The 21,662-nt window shown below is 52.6% G+C and overlaps 1 protein-coding gene across 5 annotated transcripts in view; it reads right to left on the bottom strand.

Moving 5' to 3' along the window:
• Positions 1–21,662, bottom strand: part of TSPAN11 (tetraspanin 11) — a 66,560-nt gene that overhangs the window by 21,894 nt on the left and 23,004 nt on the right. For 2 of the 5 annotated variants that reach the window (XM_035028451.1, XM_035028452.1), the window contains exons 2-3: positions 14,807–14,901; positions 1,247–1,438 (exon numbers count right to left, since the gene is read on the bottom strand). In XM_035028451.1, coding sequence (XP_034884342.1) covers positions 1,247–1,438; positions 14,807–14,890 — 276 coding nt within the window. In that variant the 5' untranslated portion in view covers positions 14,891–14,901. Of the gene's footprint in view, positions 1–1,246; positions 1,887–14,806; positions 15,519–21,662 lie in introns of those variants that run through there. The other 3 variants (XM_035028448.1, XM_035028449.1, XM_035028450.1) reach the window with 3 other exon arrangements.

Below are 21,662 nucleotides of genomic sequence, written 5' to 3'. Positions count from 1 at the left end.
AGCAGGGCGGGAGAGCACAGCCTTCGAGGTTCCTTCCTGTGACCTGATTCCATTCAGGCTCAACCTGATTTCTCATGGACACTCGGGCTCGTTCTGGCTCAGGCCCTTCCCTGCTAAGTCCACATGTTCTGTAGCCTCCCCTGCTCCCACTGGGCTTGGCCTTTGGGAGGAGATCAAATGCGGGAGGCTCCACCCAGGCACCAGGGAGCCTGCCCTGGCCAACAGTGCAAGGGGGTGGGTCTGGCTTCTGCCCCGGCCAGTCCCGCCCTGGCTTCCTTTCCCGGCACAATTAGCCGGCTCTGGATGGACAGTCTTCCCAGCTTCAAGGAGCCTGTGCTGCCCATAGCATCACCTGTGACATCCTCTTGCCCCGACAACCAAGCCTGTGTCTGATCAAGCTTCTAGATTCAACTATCAGGAGAACATGTTAAACAACGTCACAAGGATATAATCAGAAAATCCATAGGACAGATGACCTGGTCCCTTCAACAAATAAATTGCAAAGAAGGTGAGAGAGAGAGAGAGAGATGGGGGGGAGAGAGAGAGAAAGAGAGAGAGGGGTGGTGCAACTAAGAGCCTGAAAGAGACTCGGGAGACAAATTGCCCACTCTTAATACACAGACCTAATTTAGGTTTCGAGTCAAACAAACTGCAAAAAGAAAAGAGAACAGTTTATGGGTCAATTGGGGAAATTTGAAACTGCCTGGTTATTTCATGATATTAAGGAATGACTGGTAATTTTTTTGATGTGATCATGGTGTTGTCATGTTTTCTAAAGAAGGACCCTTTCGTTCGAGGGAGACACACTGAAATGTTACAGACCACTTGCTGTCTGGGAGCCAAGCGGGGAGAGGGAGTAGGGAGGGGACAAATGAACCAGAAGATGGTAGTTGTTGAGTGTGGGTGATGGGACAGGGTGCTTCATTATCACATTCATTTCTGCATATCTTTGAAAAGCGGTGTGATAAAATCTGGAAGTAGAAGGTGGAGGAGGACGAGGAGGGGAAGGAGGAGGATGAGGAGGGGGAGGAGGGAGGTGGAAAGGTAGGGTAAAGAGGCCACCAAGACTGGCTTAGGTGCTAAGAACCTAGAGACTGTGGCCAACACCAGACCCCAGGGTGACCATCCCTCTCTGGCTTCCCCGAGGCCTCCATTCCAGGGGCCTCCACGGCATGGGGGTGGTTCTCAGTACAGGAGCACGATGTGGGGACGGAATGCGGGCTGGGGGCGCCAGCAGGGCACTCACCGTGGAGAGGCAGCTCCTGTCCTCCCGGATGATGGCGCCGAAGCCCAGGAAGCCCGTCACCATGACAAGGGCCCCTGCAAAGATGAGGATGTAGGCGGATGCGGCGAAGGTGCTGGAGGCCAGGACGCTGAGGTAGCCGCTCTTCTCCACCAGGGTCCAGACGCCCACGGCCATGACGGCGGCCCCGCCCACCTGCAGGAAAGCCCAGGTCAGGGCAGGTGGCCGCCGCAGGTCCACAGCTGCCATCGATAGAGCGCCCACCACGCTCCAGGCGCTTTTTATGCACCATCTCATTCAGTCCTTCAAAGAGCCCGAGGGAATAGTTTGGTCACCCATTCCACAGATGAGGAAATTGAGGCGTGGAGAAGTTAGGAGACTCGTCCACAGTCACACACCTAAGCAAGTGGCAGGAACGGATTTTGAATCTGAGGCTGATTCCCAAGTCCGTACTTCTTACCATATTGTGTCCCCAGGAGATGCAATGCCCTTCCTCCCCCAGTGCTCCTTGGGCTGGCCCACGTTTCCCGGTAGGGCATGTTCATATGCGCCCCATTTCAGCCTTACGTTTGTCCATGTGGGGAGCACGCCAGGGCTTCTCATCTTATCTACAGATGACAAAACTGTGGCCCACAGAGGAAAGGCCAACTGCCCAAGGTCCTGCCTCTGGTCAGGGACCGTTAGGGGTAGTTAGGGGCAGCGGCAGGGTCAGGACTCGAACTCAGAGCCACCCTGCCTCCCTCCACCACTGAACGGACACACGCTGCACAAGCTGGAGTCGGTCTGAGGCAGCAGGAGGACTGGGAGAGATTTCTTCCTTGCTAACGGTCCCATTTTCTTCCAGCCCCGAGAAGGAGGCAGGGACAGGGCACTGCTGACTGGCAGGTCAGGCCGATGGCTCCCTAGGAAGGGTACCTGGGGCACGGAGCTGGGATGCCTCTCTGGCCTGGTTCTTTCTGCACGGAGGCTGAATGACCCTTTCTGTGACTTGTATGCTCAGCAGAAGTGTGTGCGTGCGTGTGTGCGTGTGCGTGTGTGTGTCCTCAAGGTGCCGGATGGGGCAGTATTAGGCTGTCTGCCCAGGGTGTTGGTGGGGGGCAGGACCCCTGGGACCTCTGACCATCTCTGCCTTCTGCTCCTGGGAAGGCAGACTTCTGTGTGGCCTCTAGTCTCCCTGCCTCACTTAAAGGTGGGTTCTCTTCCTCAGATGGGTGGCGAATCTCCCTCAAGTGTATCAAAAGTTCCACAAGCTTCCCTGGCTGGGTCCATGCACACAAGGGGCTCCCGTCCATCCCAGAATGACTCTGCGTAACCCACCCTGACATTTCAGTGTCTGTTCCCGGCACTCACAAGCGTCAGCTGAGTGAGCAGAAGGTGGTTCTGGGCACTTACCGTGCCCGAGGCACCTACATCCTGCAGCCCAGCACTCTCTCTTCTGAGCCTTGCAGTTCTGGGGCGGGGCGGGGTGGGGGGGGGGCACGTAGCTTTGTTTTGCAGATGAAGAAACTGAGGCTTGGAGAGAAGAATGTGCTCAAGGTAACACCATTAGAAAGTTTCAGAATTGAGATTCAAAGCCAGGTTTTCTGTCCTCAGATTCCACAGGTTGGGCTGGGTCCACTGTGCTACTCACTTTGCTTTTGAAATCTGTCTGCTTTCTTCCATGTGCTTTTTATCCTCCTCTGCACCTCCAGCAGGTAGCAGGTAAGAGAAGCAGGTAGAAGGACATCACACAGCTGCGCCTCTCCAAATGGAATGGGAGAGGCTAAGGTGCCGCAGTCCTTCAATTCCATGATGCACATCTCCCCCACCTGCCCTGTCCCCCCACTTGAACATCTCTACAACTGAGATGCATCTTACGATTATACTTGGCTGCACATTTTCTTAGTGGTACAGAAAAGAACGGTGTATCTCACAATTGGTGGTATCTTCAGATTCAGTGAAATCCTGGACTACGATAGGTTTTGAAATTCTCTGTGAGTGTAGGCTCTCTCTGACCCGTACAGCCTCCATGACCAGGGAGGGAGTTCCTGAGTCTGATTTAGGGGAACTGTGTCCAGTGAGGCTTTCCAGCAAAATAGCTTGCATATGTTCTTTCTGTCCCCTGCCCCCAGTGTGACTGAAAGGCTTGGGTAAGGGTCCCAAGTTTTCATAGCTAGCTATGTGACCTAAAGAGAGTCCGTTTCTTCCTATCTCCAGTAAAGGGGTTATCTCAGACTCGTGATGCCCAGCCTAGAACCACCAAGGACTCCTTTGATTACTTTTTCCTGTGGATCTTATATTTTGAAGGCTTTTGCCTACCAAATACAGTGCATTAATTAAGCAATAATTCATTTCTCATTTTTTATTAATCAAAGGCACATGAGAGTGCCAGGAAGAGATTCTGAGCGGCATGAAACAGTCAATGTGACCACTTTGCATTGATCTTTTAATGGGTGTAGCCTCTTTATAGAAATATACACATGATCCATTATCCATTAGGTTTGTCAACCCCATAGGCTGAGAATCAGATTCAGGACCCTCCATCTGGGCATGTGTGGGCTTAACTGGGGACACTTTATCTGTTGGGGGACATGGAACCCACTGAAAATCTGATAGAAAGCTTTGGACACTTTGGCCAGAGAAATGGTAAGCCACGTAAAATAACGTATTCAGGTCTGGGGTCTGAAGTCTAATCTTGTAGCACGTAGTGAGCCCTGGTGTAGACAGGTCTCTAAGGCCTCCTCCACCTTGACACCCAGAGAAGGTGGCATTTCTCAGCCTTGGCTGCAGAGTCTCCTGCAGCCAGGAGACTCCTTTCTTCTGTTCCAAGAAACCTAAGCCACACCCCAGGCCAACTGGAATCTCTGGGAGTGGGATCCAGGCGTGAATATTTTATTAAGTTCCCAGGTGGCTCCTCGGAGAACCGAAGCTTGGGTTCCATATTTAATGGAGGGTCAGAGTGTCCTGCCCCTCTCCCCCAGGAGGTGGTGCTGTGCTGAATCTCACAGAAGAAGCTGCTTCCTGGAAGATTCGGGGGCCTTGCCCTGAGTGTAGCTGCCTGGATAGCTCTTGACACTTGTTCAGAACTTGAACTCCATCATCCTTTTCCCTGTCTGTGCGAGGGTGTTTGCTTTGGGGTTGAAAATGGGGTAATTGAGGAGCAGAGTTTCCAGTCCAAAGGGATGAAAGTCCTATTATGAAAAAAGGGGAAACCCCCCCATGGGGCTCCCAGGGGAAGGAGGGGGGGCTGTAAAAAATGCAGCCCAGGAGAGGAGCAGTATTGCTTCCACTAATGGAGGGCTCCTCTCTTGCCAGTCACAGAAAGGGCTGGAATCTTGCAAAGCAAAGCCGGGAGAGTCCACAAGCCAGCCAGGGCGGCAGCATGGCCCCCAGCCATGAGGGAGGGTCTGGAAGCGATCTGAAGGGACCCACTGCCCTGAGGTCCAGGGAACACATTCATACTCGTTCTGATATCCGTGGGGACACCAACCCTCCCCTAGGGTGTCACATCTGGTGGAGAAGTTACTGTCTGCAGGAGACAGCGAGAGGGATTTGCCATCAGGAACAAGAGGATTTCAAGTCTTCCAGGGCATCTTGGGACTTGGTCAGCTCTTTAGAAAACAATCTTGCGTCTGGACAGGAACAGTAAAAGCTGCTAAATGTTGGAATGGGTCACCAGAGGAGGACTGGGACGTAGAAGTCAGTGGGCCTAGGCTCCAGCCCTGGCTGTGCCCCTGCCTCACCATGTGTCTGGGTACCAGACACTTCACTTGGCTGAGCCTCAGTTTCTTCATCTGTCAAATGGTGCCGCGGGATGAGAATATCTCTGAGGTCTCTTCCACGTGGGTCAAACGTCCCCTTAGTACTGGAGGACAACCTTCTGCCGATACATCTCCAGGAAGATGCTTCTGGATCAGCGGTTCATGGCTTTCACTCCAGCTGTGTGGAGACTGCCCAGATCAGCAGGAAGAGCAGAGGAAGGGGAGCTGCGAGGCGGACTGATGTGGGGCGGAGAGAGATCTGACCCCAGTGAGCTATTTCAACCGCTATTTGCACAGAGTTGATTCAACAGTATTGGGCTCTTTACAGAAACTGTGGAATATTAACTACATTTTTCAAAACTATAGCCTGTAGCCGATTAGCCAGAAAGCCCCGCAGAGGGTGAAGCTGGCCTTCTTGCCAACAAGGACCCAGGAGGTCCAGCAGGGGCATGGCACGTCACCCATGCCTTGTAATTTTAGGAACTTCCAATCTATAGAACCAGAATGTTGCTCATGTCATCACATGAGCAGAAGGAGGATTAGCCTGAGCAGCCCCACATGGCTGCCCTCACAGACATCACGGCAGCACCCTCCCACCCCCCAAAAGCAGGCAGAGAATATAAAAGTAATTGCAGGATTTTCTTTGTCAGGCTACTGAAGGGTTTCTGTGCTGGGATGTGGGGGCAGGACCGGTGGGGGGCGGGGAGCAGGGGCCAGGATGGCGGGGCTCTCAATAAGGAAGGGTCCCCCAGGCCAGAGTCCCCTGCCTCCAGTGGCAGGGAAGCCCATGACATGGGGAGGCAGGAACACATGGGGTGGCCATGTACTTCACTTCTGTGTGTGTTTGCTGGGTGCCTCCTAGCTGCCCAGCTCCACGCTGGACTGGAAAGGTTTTGGAACTGGATGTGTGTTCGCCCATTTAGAGTCACACTGGGAGCTCCTTCTCCCCTGGTCAGTCTCATAAATGGCACCCCCATCCGCCCAGAGCAGAACCCCCAGGGTCACTAGGGACTCCTTACTCTCCTCCCAGGGACAGCAGTGTGCGGGTCCCCAGCCGTTCTCCCCACCCAGCTCCATGCACCCTTCTGGCTTTGGCTCCCTGCCTCCCCACCCCTGCATCATCAGCTTCCTGCCCCTGCATCCAGCCCAAACTTCGGCCTGGCTCCCTCTCCAGCCTGAGCTTGATTAATGACCAACACCCCCCAGGGCCGGCCAGCTTTCCCCCCAGCCCCTCCCCACCATGTCCCTGTGGCCTGGGTACCAGTTCTGACTGAGTTGAATCTTCAAGGCTAGGCTTGTCCTGCTAAAAGCCACTTTCTGCTTCAAGTCATTCTTGTCTTGGCTCTTTGGTTTTAAAGAGTCCTTGGTAAAAGAAATCACAGCACTGCTTTCCCTTTCTCCCCAAAGAAATCTCCTTCTATGACGAGAGCAGAGGTCACGGGATTTGCTGAGGGTTGGAGCTGTTGAATCTGTTCCTCCTTCAAACCCCGCTCGGAACCTGCAGGGAGGCTGCCCCCAGTCTTGCAAATCATCCCGTCCTCCCCACGGCTTCCACGCCTTGTACGGGTGTCCAGAGGGATGCGTGTCACAGCGTATTGTTGTATTCGTCACTTTGCCTGTCTCCCTTTTAGCCTCTAGGTGAGATCTCACTCATTTTAGCGTCCTGAGCAGAGCCCTACACAGCGTAGTGCATGGTAGCTCCCTAGGGAAGGAGGGGGGAGGGAGGAAGGGACAGAGGGAAGACTCAAGTCTGGCCCCTTTTATATTCTGGATGAAGAAGCAAAGGCCCAGAGAGAGGTGACTTTCCAAGGTCCCGTAACCAGCCAGGGGCCAAGTGCGCACTAGAACTCAAGAACCCTATGGGCCAGTTCGGTGCCCGTGTTACCGGCCAGGCTGCTGATCCATACAAATCTCCTCTGCCCATAAAGCAAGCCATCTTGCTCAGGGCTGTCACCACAGGCTTCCTCCTTGACTGGTCTCACCCACGATGGCCCATGCAGACCCAATGTTCATCCTCCCTCCCCCACCAAGTATGAGCCTGTCCCCCAGCAGACCCGGACAGCATTGAGGGGAGGGATGACCTCAGCCCCACGGGGGTCCTGTGACTTCAGCATCTTAAGAAGGGGAGCCGTAGAAGCACCAACCGCGGGACCCATTCTGTCACAGATGACATGTTCTGGGAGGCAGGCGGAGGCCTGTTCGGTGGTATGATGATGTATGTGAAAGTGAAGGGCCTTCTACCCCTGGCAGGAAAGCGAGCAGAGGCTCTTCCTTCCTAGGCTCTCCATGGGAGTCCTAGAGAGACGTCCTGAAGTCACCCCCCCTGCCCCACCGGGGCACGAGTCCTCCACCATCTCTGCCTCCTGTGTTGGCCCATGTCCCCTCTAAGGGATCCGGGGGGGGGTTCCCTGGAGGCCAAGCCCCACTGGTCCCCAAGGAAAATACCAATGTCTCAGACAACACCCCGAGGCAGCACAGAGCTCGCCCCCCCCATTCTCCCATAGCCTGGCATAGCTCCTGGGAGGCAGGGGAAATTTTGATTATTAACACAGCCAAGCAGCTAATTAAAGTAAATAAATTAGGGAACAACATTTGCAGGGATGATGGGAGCTATAAGGAGATGTGCAGGAAATGGGAGGGAAGAAAAGCATTTCCTAGGCACCACGTAGGGAAGCCAGATCATATTTTCTTTTTAGGGCCAGGGAGGAGGCATGAGAGTGTTGACATTTTGGTTCCTGACCCAGAGCTGTATCCAAGGGGCCCTCCCCTGCCCAGTGAGATGGTCCCAATCAATCCTGGGTTAATCGAAATGCAAGGGGGGATGGGGTGGAGTCAGGGATAGGGTAATGGTGAAGGATGGGGGATCAGGTGTGGGTTGAGTGTTGGGGGCCGGGGAACCAGAGGCGGGGGGGAGGCTGGGCACAGGAGATGAGGATCCATTGTGGTGCTTCCTAAGTCTTGCTTAGATTTTTCATATTCAGCATGTCTGAATGCCCACACCATGGAAACATCCTAATTCAGGTTCAACCTTGAACCTTGGGGACATTTTGGATTCCAAGTAAGCATCAGAGCAGCGGGTCTATGGCTGCGATTATCGGTCAGTGGTCTCCACAGATGGGAAGAGCACTGGACATTGGAGTCAGAAAATCCAGAAGTGACAGAGGATTCTGACAAGCATGTGAGCCTCAGTTTCATCTCTACCAAATGGGAATGGAGATATTAAAGAGTGGTTGTAAGAATCAATGCAAAGTGTAAACTGATTCATGACCTTCCAATTGTGCAAGCATGACATGGTTGGTTGGGAGGTGGGGAGACAGGGTTTAAAGTCTGCTCAAGACCGCCAGGCCTGGCGCGTGACCACTAACTTGCACCTGCGTCTTGCCTGCGTTAGGGTGGACGGCAGGGGCCGTTTGCACCATCCGACTGCTCTGGTTTTGAAACTTTGCAATGTAAACCACTAGGGCTGTGCCATAAATTTGGTGGGGTATAACCTGCATCAAAACACAGAACAAAATGCCACAAAGTAGAAGAGAAAATAGACTGCATTGTGCACAGTAAGGGTAAGCTTGGTTTTCTGAACAGTTCTTTCTGTGAGCATTTCTTATGCTTCCATGTATTTCTTACTCGGGTCATGATCCTGAGTCTTTTTTTTTTTTAAAGATTTTATTTATTTATTTGAGACAGAGAGAATGAGAGACAGAGAGCATGAGAGGGGGGAGGGTCAGAGGGAGAAGCAGACTCCCTGCCGAGCAGGGAGCCCGATGCGGGACTCGATCCCAGGACTCCAGGATCATGACCTGAGCCGAAGGCAGTCGCCCAACCAACTGAGCCACCCAGGCGCCCATGATCCTGAGTCTTAAAGCCAGTGCCAAACGTACAGAAAGGTATAACTTAGTCCACTGAAGGAGCTACATACAGGAGCCAAGCACCAAGTGTGTGTCAGAAACTGTGCTATTTTCCCAAATGTTCATCTTTTAATTCTTACAGCCTTTTAAAAAAGATTTATTTATTTGAGAGAGAGAGAGCACATGAGCGAGTGGGGGGAGGGGCAGGGGAAGGTGAGTGTGGAACCTGACATGGGGCTTGATCCCACGACCCCAAGTTCATGACCCGAGCCGGAACCAAGAATCAGACGCTTAACCGACTGAGCCACCCGGCGCCCCTCATTCTTCTAGTTCTGACACGCCCGTGACAGTACCAAAAAAGAGGGATTTGGCTAATGTTTTAGTCTGCTCAGGTTACCGTGATCAAATCCCATAGCTGGGTGGCTTCCACAACAGAAATGTATTTCTATCTCTCCCAGTTCTGGAGGCCGGGAGTCCCACGATAAGGTGCGGACTGATTCAGTGTTGGTGAGGACCCCCGTCCCTGCTTACAGATAGCCACTGCCTCACTGTTTGCTCATATGGCCTTTTCTCTGTGTGTGTTTATACAGAGAGAGCTCTCTTCTCTACTGGTAAGGCCACCAAGCCTACTGGATTAGGAGCCTACCCTTGGGGTTTAGAACTTCAACATATGAATTCTGAGGCGTCACAATTCCGTTCCTAGCAACTCATGTCCCATGGCAAATAAGTAAGGTCTGAATCTGAACCCAAACTTGAGCCTGAGTCTTCCCAGCATACTAATCCACGTATGCCCCGAAGACACTGGGGGAGAGGCCAGGACCCAGAGCTGGTGGCCTCATACGTAGTCTTAGGGGTGAAAGAGACCTGGGCTCCAGCTCTGGGTCTTTGGGCATCTTGCTCCCCCCTCTGCACAGTGGGGCTCTAATAGAGCTGTTCAGGGCTGTGGGGATGCTGGGAAGATGAAACAGAATGATGTAGGTGAAGGCCTTCCACAGAGGAAGCCCGCAACAGGAGGTGCCATGCACCCTAGGGACTCTGTCTGCTGATGCATTCCAAGCACCTAGAACAGTGCTTAATAAACATCAGGGATGGAGTTGTCGGTTGTTATCATTGACCAGAATGCCTGGGTGTCAGCGCTAGCTTTATGACCACTGTAAGACTCTGGGCAAGATTCTGAGTTGGGTGAGCCTGTTCCCTGCCAAAGATAATGGCCAGACAGACTCTCCGGGTTGATCTGAGGATCGCATGAGATAATCCGAGGAAGGTCTTTATCCAGCAGTGGCTCACAAACACTAGGCATCATAACTGCCACGAGGAAGGGTTTCTTCATCCTCGCTGTGCTGGATTTGGACCGAGTTTGGCAAGGTGATGTACAGGGAAGGAACACTGTGTTTTGGGGGAAAGGAAGTATGAGTGTTCAACCCAATCATCCTAGCAAAGGCAGTGTGCCTCTGCTGTCTGGGCTCCCTCTCTGTGTCGGCACAGGGGTGGGGGTGGTAGCCAGGGGCGTTAGTGAGCAGGAGCCTGGAGCTGTCTGAAGACCCTCCCTGATGCTCTGCAGTAGAGTCTAAGAGGAAGGCAGAAGGGCTGCGAGCACTGACCAGTGTAGACACTGGCATTGCTACGTGTCTTGTAAGAGGGGCTCAGGTGGAGGGCTGGCAACTGGACTCTGGGGTGTATGTGGGGAGGACCCTTCTCTTGTGGGAAGGGAACTTCACCGACACGCCCCATTCCTAGGGAATTCTGGTAAGTTCCCAGGGCCTTTGCACTGCAAGATGTATGACGTTGTGCTTTGCTGTGGGAGGAGATGGGCCAGCAGTCTGTCCCCTGTCTACTTCCGAGGAGATCGCAGCGGATCCAGGGGACAATGCCGGGATGCCTCTGGACTGGACACTGAGGCCTGAACCTCCCCAAACGGACCATCTATCATAAGGTGGATGAGGCTTGGCTGAATGGGTCCCTGGGAAGCTGGTCCATGTCCAGCCAGGCCCCCAGGCAGGGGTATTTTTATCCCAAAGCAGGGAGACTATATGGGGGAAGCTCTCCCTCACGGGTAGCTGCTCGGGTAACATGCTCGCTGCCCATCTGCCTGTGCCGCCGCCCCCACGTCCCTCTCCCTACCACTCCTAAAGGAATGCAAACACTGAACAGACAGACTCCCAGTCCGCGCTGGCTGGAAGGGCCTCTGAGGGTGGTCACAGGCAAGGTCAGGGCCCTTCCAAAGATATTCTGGGCCGAGCACCTCACAGCAGCCTTCTGGCCCTGCTAGCTATAGTCCTCTCTCTTCTGCTGCTGCCCAGCACGTGTTGTCTACACTGATGGCCTACTTCCTCGACCCCCACCCCCACTACTCTCCCGAGAGTTCTCTCACTACAACCACCAATAAACCATGTGGTCAAACCTAATGGCCTCTCTCCAGGCCGTAAAATACTTGCTGTATCTTCTCCCTTGAACACCCCCCCCCCCCCCCCCACCAATCTCCAGCTTCTGGGAAACTGTCCCTCCTGGTTTGCCTCCCACCGCCCTGACAGCCCCTCTTCCACCCTTCCTGGGGGACAGCTCCTCTCAGCTTGCCTGGAGCTCTCCTGCTGGGAGCACCGAAAGTCCCACATCTCAGGAGTTCTCTCAGTCAGGGCAAATGGGGGCCACTGTTAAGCCTAGACTCACCCCTGACCCTCAACATCTCATTCTCGCTTCTCTTCTCAGTCTCCATGATGTCCTTGGGGGTCTTCACCTACTTCTGTGGCTGCAGCCACCATCGGGTGGGAATGATCCAGAACCATGAGCCAACTTCCCACAGGGCATCTCTGCTCGGATGTCTCCTGGCAACTCAAACCCACCATGCCTCCATCTGACCTCACCATCTGAGGCCAAACTGCTTGTCCTTCTGGTCTACCGCTGCAGTGAGGGGCTTCACTGTCCACCCAAAGTTACATGTTTTCTTTCCTCTTAACCAGTTTGTGACCTAATTTTACCTCCCAAATCCCTTGACTCTCTCCAAATATTTTGATCCCTGCCGTCACTCCCATGCTGCAGGTCACCACCATCTCCTGTCATGATCAGGGCCTCGTCTAGAGGGAATGTCAACTGGGGTCATCCCTGGATGGTGAATATTATGGGTTGAATTGTGTCCCCAAAAAGGTTTGCTGAAGTCCTAACTCTGGTACCTGTGACGGGACCTTATTTGGAAATAGGATCTTTGTAGATGTAATCAAGTTATAACACCGCACCGGCCCCGGCCCCACGACTTCTGTTTCTCTGCCCTGGGGTCATCAGGATGGGCCCTTATCAGATACAAGTGGGGTCCTTCTAAGGAGAAGACAATGCCATGTAAAGACAGAGACACACAGGAAGAAGAGAACTGGATGGCAGAGGCCGAGATCGGAGTCATGCAGCAGAAGCCCAAGATTGCCAAGAATTGCCGGCCACCACCAGAATTTAGGAAGAGTCAAGGAAAGAGTCTACCCAGAGTCTCAGAGGGAGCAAGGCCTTGATGACACCTTGAGTTTGGACTTCCAGCCTCCAGAGGTATGAGAGGATAAATTTCTGTTGTTTGAAAACCACCCAGTTTATGGGGTGCCTGGGTGGCTCAGTCAGTTAAGTGTCTGCCCTTGGCTCAGGTCATGATCCCAGGGTCCTGAGATTGAGACCCAAGTCAGGCTCCCTGCTCAGCGGTGAGTCTGCTTCTCCCTCTCCCTCTGCCCTGCTCATGCTCTCTGTCTCTCTCTCAAATAAATAAAATGTTTAAAAAACAAAACAAAACAAAACCATCCAGTTTATATACTCTGTTATACAGGCAGCCCTAGGAACCTAATATACCGAAATGTGAGCCATTTTTATTTTCTTATTTATACTTTTCAGTATTTTAGGGATTATCCGTAGTGGAAACACAGATTTTTATGATTGGGGAAAAACACACTTATTCTTAAAAAAAAAAAAAAAAAAATCCTCACTCAACGAGAATCCTAAGCCCTCTATTGGATTATTGGATTTACCTCTGAGAATCAGAACTATCTGCACCCACACAGCTTACTGATCACATCACCGTGACTTTATTAGTCCACTGGCTTCATCAAGCCAGCTTTACTATTCCAGGAAACTCTTGCACAGGAAGATAAAAGTTGCAAATAAAATAAGTTTATGGTTCGTTTCAGGGATTTGCAAAAGACATGTAAACAAACATCAAATGATTCGACTTTTTAACAGATAGCACCAAACGAGTGTCTACTCTCCAAGGCTCTCCCAAACCCTGGCCTTGCCGTGCCCACTAATCCTTAACTCCTGTAACATGGTTCTTCAGGGTCTTAACACATTTCCCCATCTCAAGCAATTTTTTTTTTTAAAGATTTTATTTATTTATTTGACACACAGAAAGTGAGAGAGAAAGACAGAGAGCAAGCACAAGCAGGGGGAATGGCAGGCAGGGGAGAAGCAGGCTCCCTGCTGAGCAAGGAGTCCGATGCGGGACTCGATCCCAGGACTCCGGGATCATGACCTGAGCTGAAGGCAGCCGCTTAACTGACTGAGCCACCCAAGCACCCCCCGATCTCAAGCAATTTATTTAGTCTTAATGAAAGACCCTGAACACGTAGATATAACCTATCTTTGCCTTTGCCTTTCTGAAATGTTTCTAAGACTCTGCCAAGGGAGGGAATTCTTCCCAAGGGAAGCAGGGACCTCAGCTCCACTCTACCAGCAGGCTGATTTGGTGGTATTTGCAAGCCTTCTGCAGCTAACATATCCAAAATGTTGCATTTACTGAATGCCTTCTATGTGCAGAGACTGAGCTAAGCACTTGCCACGTACCCTTTTAGGGCATCTGCTAATTGAACTGTTAAAGAGATAAACTGAGGTATATTAAATGTTTTAAGAGTTTCTTTGAGCAGAAATTGATTCCAATCAGGCAGCATCCAATCTAGCAGATAGAAAGGAGCATCGATGAGTTTGCACCAAAGGAAAGACTTTTACAGCCAGAAGGGAGCAGGACTAAGGACGTTATGCTAGGCAAAAAAGCAGGTTGGTTATTGCAAGGTTACTTTCCTTTAGGGGAAGGCAGGGGTCTAGCAGGTGGATTACCTAACTAGTGCTCATCAGGGGATTCCTGACTGACTGGTTTAAGATGCCATTTCTGGGAGAGCTGTGACTGTAATTAAGTCTCGGTTTGGTGACATGAGACTTAGCATTAAGTGCCTCCATTTGGGGCCTGTTGTCTCATTTTTAACAAATCCCAGGCAGTTAGAAATGATTCCCATTTTGGAGCTGCGGAAAGAGACTCAGCCCTATTAAGCGGCGTGCCCCAGGCGGCACCACCAGTAAACAGCAGAGCCTAGGAAAGCCTCCTCTCCCAGCACCCTTCCGCCGCTGCAGATCTAGGGAGATTGGAATACAAAATACACACATTCCAGTGTCTGGTTATTTTGGGGAACCAGTGGTATTCTGCTCCCGATTACCTCGATAACTGCTTTAAGTGGACAGACTCCACTCTGCCCGAAGACCTCACTGGGCAGGCTTCCTGAGGGGAGTCACTATGGAGGCCACTCCCACCGCACCAGCCCCGGCCCCACGACTTCTGTTTCTCTGCCCTGGGGCCTGGAGAATGTTAACCGTGAAAGGCAGACGGTGGAAAACAGGCAATTATTTCAGGCAGGCACATTTCCCACAAGGCCCTGGTGCAACAAGTTAGCAGGGAAGAAAGAGCCGGACCCTTTGTATAGCTGCGGGAGCACAAAGCTCATTGTTATGTTTCTGAATCCTCTCTTCAGATGCCTTGTGGTCCGGACTCCACGCCAACCTGCAGACCAGATTCTTTTCTTCCCCCTCAGTGGCAAATGTACATATTTGCTTTAGAGTAGGCAGAATTTGCCCATGGGTGGTCTTCGATTTGGAAGAAATCAGCCCGAGTGGTGACTCACAAAGAACAAAGGTGGTTTGACTCACTCCGTGCTGGGCCAGGGGATGTCTGTGCAAGATTCACTTACCCAGAAGAAGAAGTTAAAGACGAAGAGTAAATACTTCAGGTAGACGATCAGCCAGTCGTCCTGCTCAGCCTTGGAATGGGCCATGGTTGCTGGGCCTGCAAAGAAGTAGATACAGGGGGCTGGCAGGGGGCCCCATAGCAAACCACCTCGCCCTTCCCAGAGCCAGAGCTCCTTCCTAGCCTGTTTGGCCAGGTGGGTCTGAGGCTGTGGGTATGTAACCTGGAGCAAAGAGCAGGGAAATGCAAAGGCTATCGGATGCACAACAGAGGTGAACTGCACAGAATTTTCTAGACCCTTTGGATCTCGGTTTTGCCCTTTTGCCATAACTCCAACCTACAAGTCTTCCTACAGTAGGAAGTGTTCTTATTCCCCTCCCCTGTCTCATCAGGGTTGCAGGGCACAAATTTACCTGGCACTCTGCATCATTTGAACGGGACCTCTGTGTGCACAGGTGAGGCATGAGCCCCAAATCAGGTGGTCCACGCTGGAAAGGACGTCAACCTCATCCAGTCCACCCCAATGGTCCCCTGCACCATGACTTTCCAAATGAGGAAGCAAGGCAGCAGGCCCAGGTGTTTGGCAGGAAGAAGTACAAGAGCTCTGGAGTCGGACTCCCTGGGTTCAAACCCAGGTCTGCCACAAGATACGTGAGGCTTTTGGCCAATCATGCAACCTCCCATTTCTCAGTGTCCTCGTCTGTAGCAGAGAGAATAATGAAGCCTACGTCACAGGCTTGTTTGGAAGATTAAATGGGATCATCTACGTGAGGTGCTCAGCAGTAAGCGCTCAGTAGATATTAGCTATTATTAGTAGTGTGTGTGGCAGGGATTAGGACCCAGGCCTCCAGCCCCAGAATTCCTAGTTTTTGCCCTGGAACCATGCTCCCTCTCCTTGTCCTGCTGCCCCCTGCTGGAGTCTCTGGGAACCGTGTGCGACATCAGTGGGCTGAAGCAGGCAGGGGAGGCTCACTGTGCCCGTAGTCCTGTGTGCTTCTTGGTGAGTCTAAACAACAGCCCTTGTACTTTCTGCTTCCCCTGGGCTCCATTTCCCCCAGGCACCCATCCATGGCCTAACACTCACAGAGTAGCTGCTCCTTGAGGTACTCGCTCTCTCGAGGGGACCTCTTACTCTAGAACCACAAGCAATGAGGCACTGGTTTTGCTCACTTCCATTTCTTTCTCCCTCATTGCCCACCTCCGGTTGGGCCCTCCTTGCCACTGCCCCGCTCCTTTTCCTTGGCCGGTGCTGGGCCAAGCCCGGATCATTCCTCCTAAGCCACCATCCTGCCTTTTATTTCAAGCTCCTGGGCTCCTAAGACAGGGAGAGGGAGAGGGAGAGGGAGAGGGAGAGAGAGAGGGAGAGAGAGAGAGAGAGAGAGAGAGAGAGAGAGGAAAAGGTGGCTGTCTTATTTGGGATTTCTATTTGCAGAACTTGAAGAAGGTAATTTAAGAGTTTTAGTCTTCTGGTTAAAAAAGGACAAAACCCATTTTTCTCCAGTTTCATCTGAGACGCAGTGCAGCGGAAAAAAAAATACAGAAGGAGGAAAAAGGAAGCCTACAAAAAAGTGTGAGAAATGGTGACAGATGGGGTCAGCCGGGCAACTGGGATAGGAGCTATTACATGGCCATCCTGCAGGTGCCTGACAAGAGTGTCACCGGGCCACTGCAGGCCATGACTAAATGGATGGTTTGTTTGGGGCCTGGCCTCTCCTGTCTGCATCTCTTCTCCCTTTGCCTCCCCCTCTCCTCCCAACCAGGGCCCACAGAACCACGCTACAGACACTTCTAGTCCTATAAACCAAGGGGTCAGGACCCTCTAAAGGAAAACTATATTTCTAAAAAAGGAGTTGAGGCAGAAGATGGGATTTAACAAAAAGAAACATTTCTATTGGTAAAATTTTCAGCCATTAGTGGTAGAGAAGACAGAACCACAGAATGTCAGGGTCATGGGAAATGTTGGGCTCATTAAGTCAACCTTCTGCAGAGGGAGTGGGGAAATTAACACTCTCTAAAGTGACGTGGCTAATTGGTGGTAGCAGTCCCCCAGTCCCCCCACTGCATCCCCACTACAGGTAGGGCTCTGTGCTGGGGCTGCCAGAGGTCCTGAAGAAGTGTCAGTACCAGCTTGGAGCCAGATGCTTGGATCTGAAAGCTAGTCTTGTCATTTATTGGCTGTGTGACCTTGGCTAAGTTACTTAACCTCTCTGTGCAGCTAACATTTATTGAGCATTTATTATGTGCCAGGCACGGAACTAAGTGCTTTACACGTGTTATCTTATTCCATCTTCCCAACAGCCCTAGGAAGTACAGGTTATTCCCATTTTGAAAGATAAGGAAACTGAGGCTGAGCCAAGTTACATAAACTGTCCAGAGTCACACAGCAAGTAAGCGGCAAAGCCAGGAGAGAATGCGGAGCATCTGACTTGGTCCAAGCTCTTACCCGTTGTGCCCTGCTCTCAGGGGAGGGGATGAGGAAGGGCCACAGATGGCTGGTTTCCTTAATACTTGTTCTCCCCTTCTGCCTAAGGACTAGAATCCCTCAGTGTTAGTGGGTACTAGCCACCTGGAGCAGGTATTTCCCCGCACCCCTTCCTGCTCGGTGCGGCCAGGATTAACTGCTGGCAAACGGCACGTAGGCAGAAGGGGTGTATGCAGCTTCCGGGTGCGCATGTTTCACGTGCCATGAAACTTGCACTGCAGGGTGTGGAACTCTGCGTGTGTTCATTAGGCCCAATTTGTTAGCAGCACTTTTCACATCTGTATCCTCCCTGATTTTGTTTCTGCTTGTTCCACTCTCTGTTCAAAAGGTATATTACAGACTCCCATGTGACTCTGAATTTGTCTCTCCTTCAGTTCTGTTCTTTTTGCTTCACGTATTTTGCAATTGTTTTATAGAGTACATACAGATTTGGGGTCGTGATATCATCCTGGTAGATTGATCCCTCTGTCATCAATAAATGTCATTCTTTATCTCTGATAATCAGAAATATCCTTAGACTGAGGAGGGGGCATGTCTCTCCTCACCCTTTCCTTCTTCCTGTTGCCTGGAAGGCTGATGAAAGGACTGCGGCTCAAGCAGCTACTTTGAGCCATGAGTTGAAAGGGCAGAGTCATCAGTTTAAAAAAGCCTGGGTCTCAGATGGTTTTGGAGTACAATCTTTCTCAGGGAAATCAGCAATCACAAGTTTCCCTTCTTTTCAATGCAAAAAAAAAAAAAAAAAAAAAAAGCTCCTTTACCCTAGGCCTTCTTCTGGCTGATTCCTTAGCCTTCCCATTTGAAAATATCTGCCTGAATCTCCTGTTCCTCCCCTCTCCTGGATCTCTAACTCACCACCATCCTGCACTGATGCCACTCTGCCACAGGTGAATCCTCACTACCTCATGTCACTGGGATCTCTCCCAGCATGTGGCACTGTGGCCCAGCCCCTGCCCCCTGGCTTCTGGGACCCATACTCCCCTGCTCTCCTAGCCTTTCCCTTGCATGTCAATCTCTCACATGGCTGCTTCTTCCACCTCCCTGGGGTGGTTCCCCCGCTGTCTCTTAGTGGTACTCACTGCCTGCCTATATGTGTCTGTCCCCTGCTCAGCATCCCTGCTGCCACTGGTCTGGTTCAGACCTCGTCATCTCTTTCTTGGACTTCAGCACTAACCTCTTAACTGGTCGCTGGGCACCCATCGGCCCCAGCCCATCTGCCCCTGAAAGGGCTCTCTGAAATGCAAGTCTCATTAAGGATGGCCTCACTGAACATCCTCCTGTTGTTGTGCACCAGCTTTGGGACATCAAATGCCACTACCTCTACTGCCTAGTGACCCAGGATAGGCGGACAGGGAGGGTGAAAAAACCAGCCTCCTAGGAGGGTGGGCACTCCTAGCCCACTTGCCAGATGGTTCGGGATGGGACCCCTGGCAGACGGACAGCTGTCCTAATGGACACCCCTCTCCAGGACCTTGCTTTCCTGGGCCTCCCCTGTGGTTAGAGAGTACTACGTGGGGGAGGGGTGGGAGGGGGAGGGGCGGTGGGAGTGAGAAAGGCCACAGTAGCCCCTGGAGAGGAGAAAAGCAAACGCATGCTACTTGACCTGCCAGGAGTGGAGGAACCAGGGCTTCCGAGCCTCCGAGACCACGTTCACTGAGCTCTGAGGAGTGTCTGAGGATTTGCGGGAAACAGACTACCTTCCTAAGTGGGTTTTATTTCTGTCTGGGGGAGTCGGGCTTTCTGAACCCATGGGAGGAAGTGTCCCTAAGGGGCAAGAGGAGACAGTGGGGGCAGGCAGGGCAGAGACACCTCACCCCTGCCCCCACGGAGGAGGTAGTCGGCATTTTGTCATGGGGTCCCAGACTAGCCTGCGTATAAAGGAGAGGGGACCGTGTCTCCTAGAGCCCCGCTTCAGCCAAGCTGATCTCTTCTCTGGCCTCTTACGAGACCTGCTGCCTCTCCCTCCGCGCCGTGGCTCCACTGTGCCTGCATCTGGGGCACCAGCTCCTCGCTGCCTATCCACAGGCTCCAGGCTCAGCGGGGTCCCCCCAGCTCCGAAGATGGCCGTCCCCACCTTCCCTGCCTGACCCCAGGGCCCACTGACAACAGCAACGGGTTTGGGTCCTTTTTGGTGCCTTTTTAATCTCCTAGCAAGCCGACTGGTTCGACTTCGGTGCGTCTGCGGCACCTGCTGCCTGAGCCAGGCTGCTGAGCTGCGCTCAGAGGCAGGACTCCCTGGCTCTGGCCCTTTCTAGCCACTGGCACTCGGGCTCCTGACTGCCCTTCTCTGGGTGTCTGTTTTCCCATCCACGGGGCAGGGCCGTGGTGTTCCTGCACAAGTGTCAGAGTTATCTGCGGTGGCTAATGACCCGGTTTGCCCAGGACTTACCAAGGGATTTTTCAGAATGTTGGACTTTCAGTGCTAAACCCGGGTCACCCCAGGCAAACTGGATGGTGGGTCACCCTACTTCCAGGTGCTGTTGCTACTGCTGGTCCGAGGACCATAACCCTGCACCGTGATTACCCTTCGCATCTGAATAGACAGAACTGAGTGGGTGGGGGTGGAACTCAGGCTGGGTGCGCCCTCTTGCTCCGAATGCACATTTGGGACCCTGTTCCTGCTGAGATGTCAGAGATTTCCCAGACAGCCGGGTAGTGTGGCTTTGGGGTGCCTGTCCCTCCAGACCAAGGCTCCGAGTGCAGAACAAAGTTGGCAGTCAAGGCCAGCCAGTGGCCTGGGGGCTGGACCCATGCCATAGGATGCTCAGAAAAGCAACTGCACATGCCTTGATGACGACGTGATAGATGTGGGGACTTTCATCAGGCCAGATGTGTAGAGTCATGAGCCGTGAGAACTGGGGATTATGATCTCTTCTATTGCCATCCCCCACCTCGCCCCGAGTAAAGAGTCTCAAAATGCAGAAAAGATGGAGGGTCTGTGGAAGGAGCCCAGTGGGCTGGCCAGATGTGTGGGAACTCGTGCTACACAGGGCAAGGCTCAGCCAGCGTGAGCACCGGGGAGCAGAGAGAACCCCCCTGCGGGATGGCTGGGCGTCAGAGCTGAGTCCTCTAACGGTGATGGGGGTGATGGCGGCAGGGGGTGTGGAGTCCTTAGGAGCAGACTGTCGAAATCACAGGTAAGTACTGCGGCACCGTCAGCCCCTGGGCCAGCCCCATCCTCCACTCACTCGGCAAACATGCATGGGGTCCCCGTGATGTGCCAGGAGCGGTCCTCAGAGCCACTGGAGCGAGTCCTGCAGGGCTCACAGCAACGGTGGGTGTGCGGCACAGGCATGCAGATCACCTCTACACCCTGATGGTGGCCCACGGGAAGTGGCAGTAACTCTGCCACACTGGGACGGTGGTGGGGGCGGGGGCGTTGAATCTCGCCCTTGGGGACAGGTAGGGCCACCGCAGGCAGAACAGGACAGGGGACGGTGTGATGTGAGCAAAGGCCTGGAGGTCTGGCTGGGCACTGTGGCCGCAGAAAAGGCTAGCAAATCAGGTTAGGGGCCTGGGGACAATCCTGCTGGCCACTCTTCATTGTGACTTCTCTCCTTTCCCTACACTCTCTACTCCTGGGATCTCGCCAGCCTCGTCTCTGTCTGCTCCCATTCGCAAAAGCTCAGGTTGGGGGTGCCCTGATTCTTCATTTCCTAAGGGGTGAGCACCCCATATCTGAGGTGGGGGAGGGGGCTCCTGGGGAACTGAGTGATTCTAAAATAAACACAAAACCAGTGTGCATTTGCTAGGGGGGAGACCCCTCCCCCACCCCTTCTGCCCGGTAAGCACCAGTTTCCACCTCTGGGTTCCTGGCCAACAAGGGGCCATGCCTGCAGGATGGGCAACAACAGTTGGAAAGGAAAAACACAATCTAAGTGGCTGAATTTATAACTTAATTTAGGTTCCTAATGAAACCGGGTCGCAGTCCTGCGTAACGTGGTTTCTTCCCCACGCAGACAGCTTTGCCCTTTTTTGTCCTTGTCTTTCTCTCATTTAATTTCCACTTGGCAGACCCATTCCCCGGTGGGTGGACGGTCCCTCGGAAGTAGTCAGGAAAGTGGGGTTTTCTCCAACCCTCTGAATGGGTTAGCTAAAAGATGCCCAAGGGGTTACTAGCTTGGCCCGTTTGAGAACCGAGAAAGCCAAGCCTGGCCCGGGACGGGGGGTCCATACTGGGGCCAAAGTCACGCTGGAGAGAGGCAGCAGGGGAGGGACCTGGTCTCCTAGCTCCATGGGCACCAACAAGATTGATTGGCTGATATAATAATAATTAAACCTTTACTAAGTGCTAACCACGTGCTAGGCATTGAGCTACGTGCTCTATGTGCAGTAATTAATTTATTACTTAAAACGATCCCATGATGGTGTCCTACCCCTT

This window comes from Mirounga leonina, unplaced genomic scaffold (assembly GCF_011800145.1).
Source record: "Mirounga leonina isolate KUSES-001 unplaced genomic scaffold, KU_Mleo_1.0 Mir_201, whole genome shotgun sequence".
NCBI classification, from domain to species: Eukaryota; Metazoa; Chordata; class Mammalia; order Carnivora; family Phocidae; genus Mirounga; species Mirounga leonina.
Note: the sequence above shows the minus strand (reverse complement) of the source record. Positions and strands in the feature narration are given on the sequence as shown.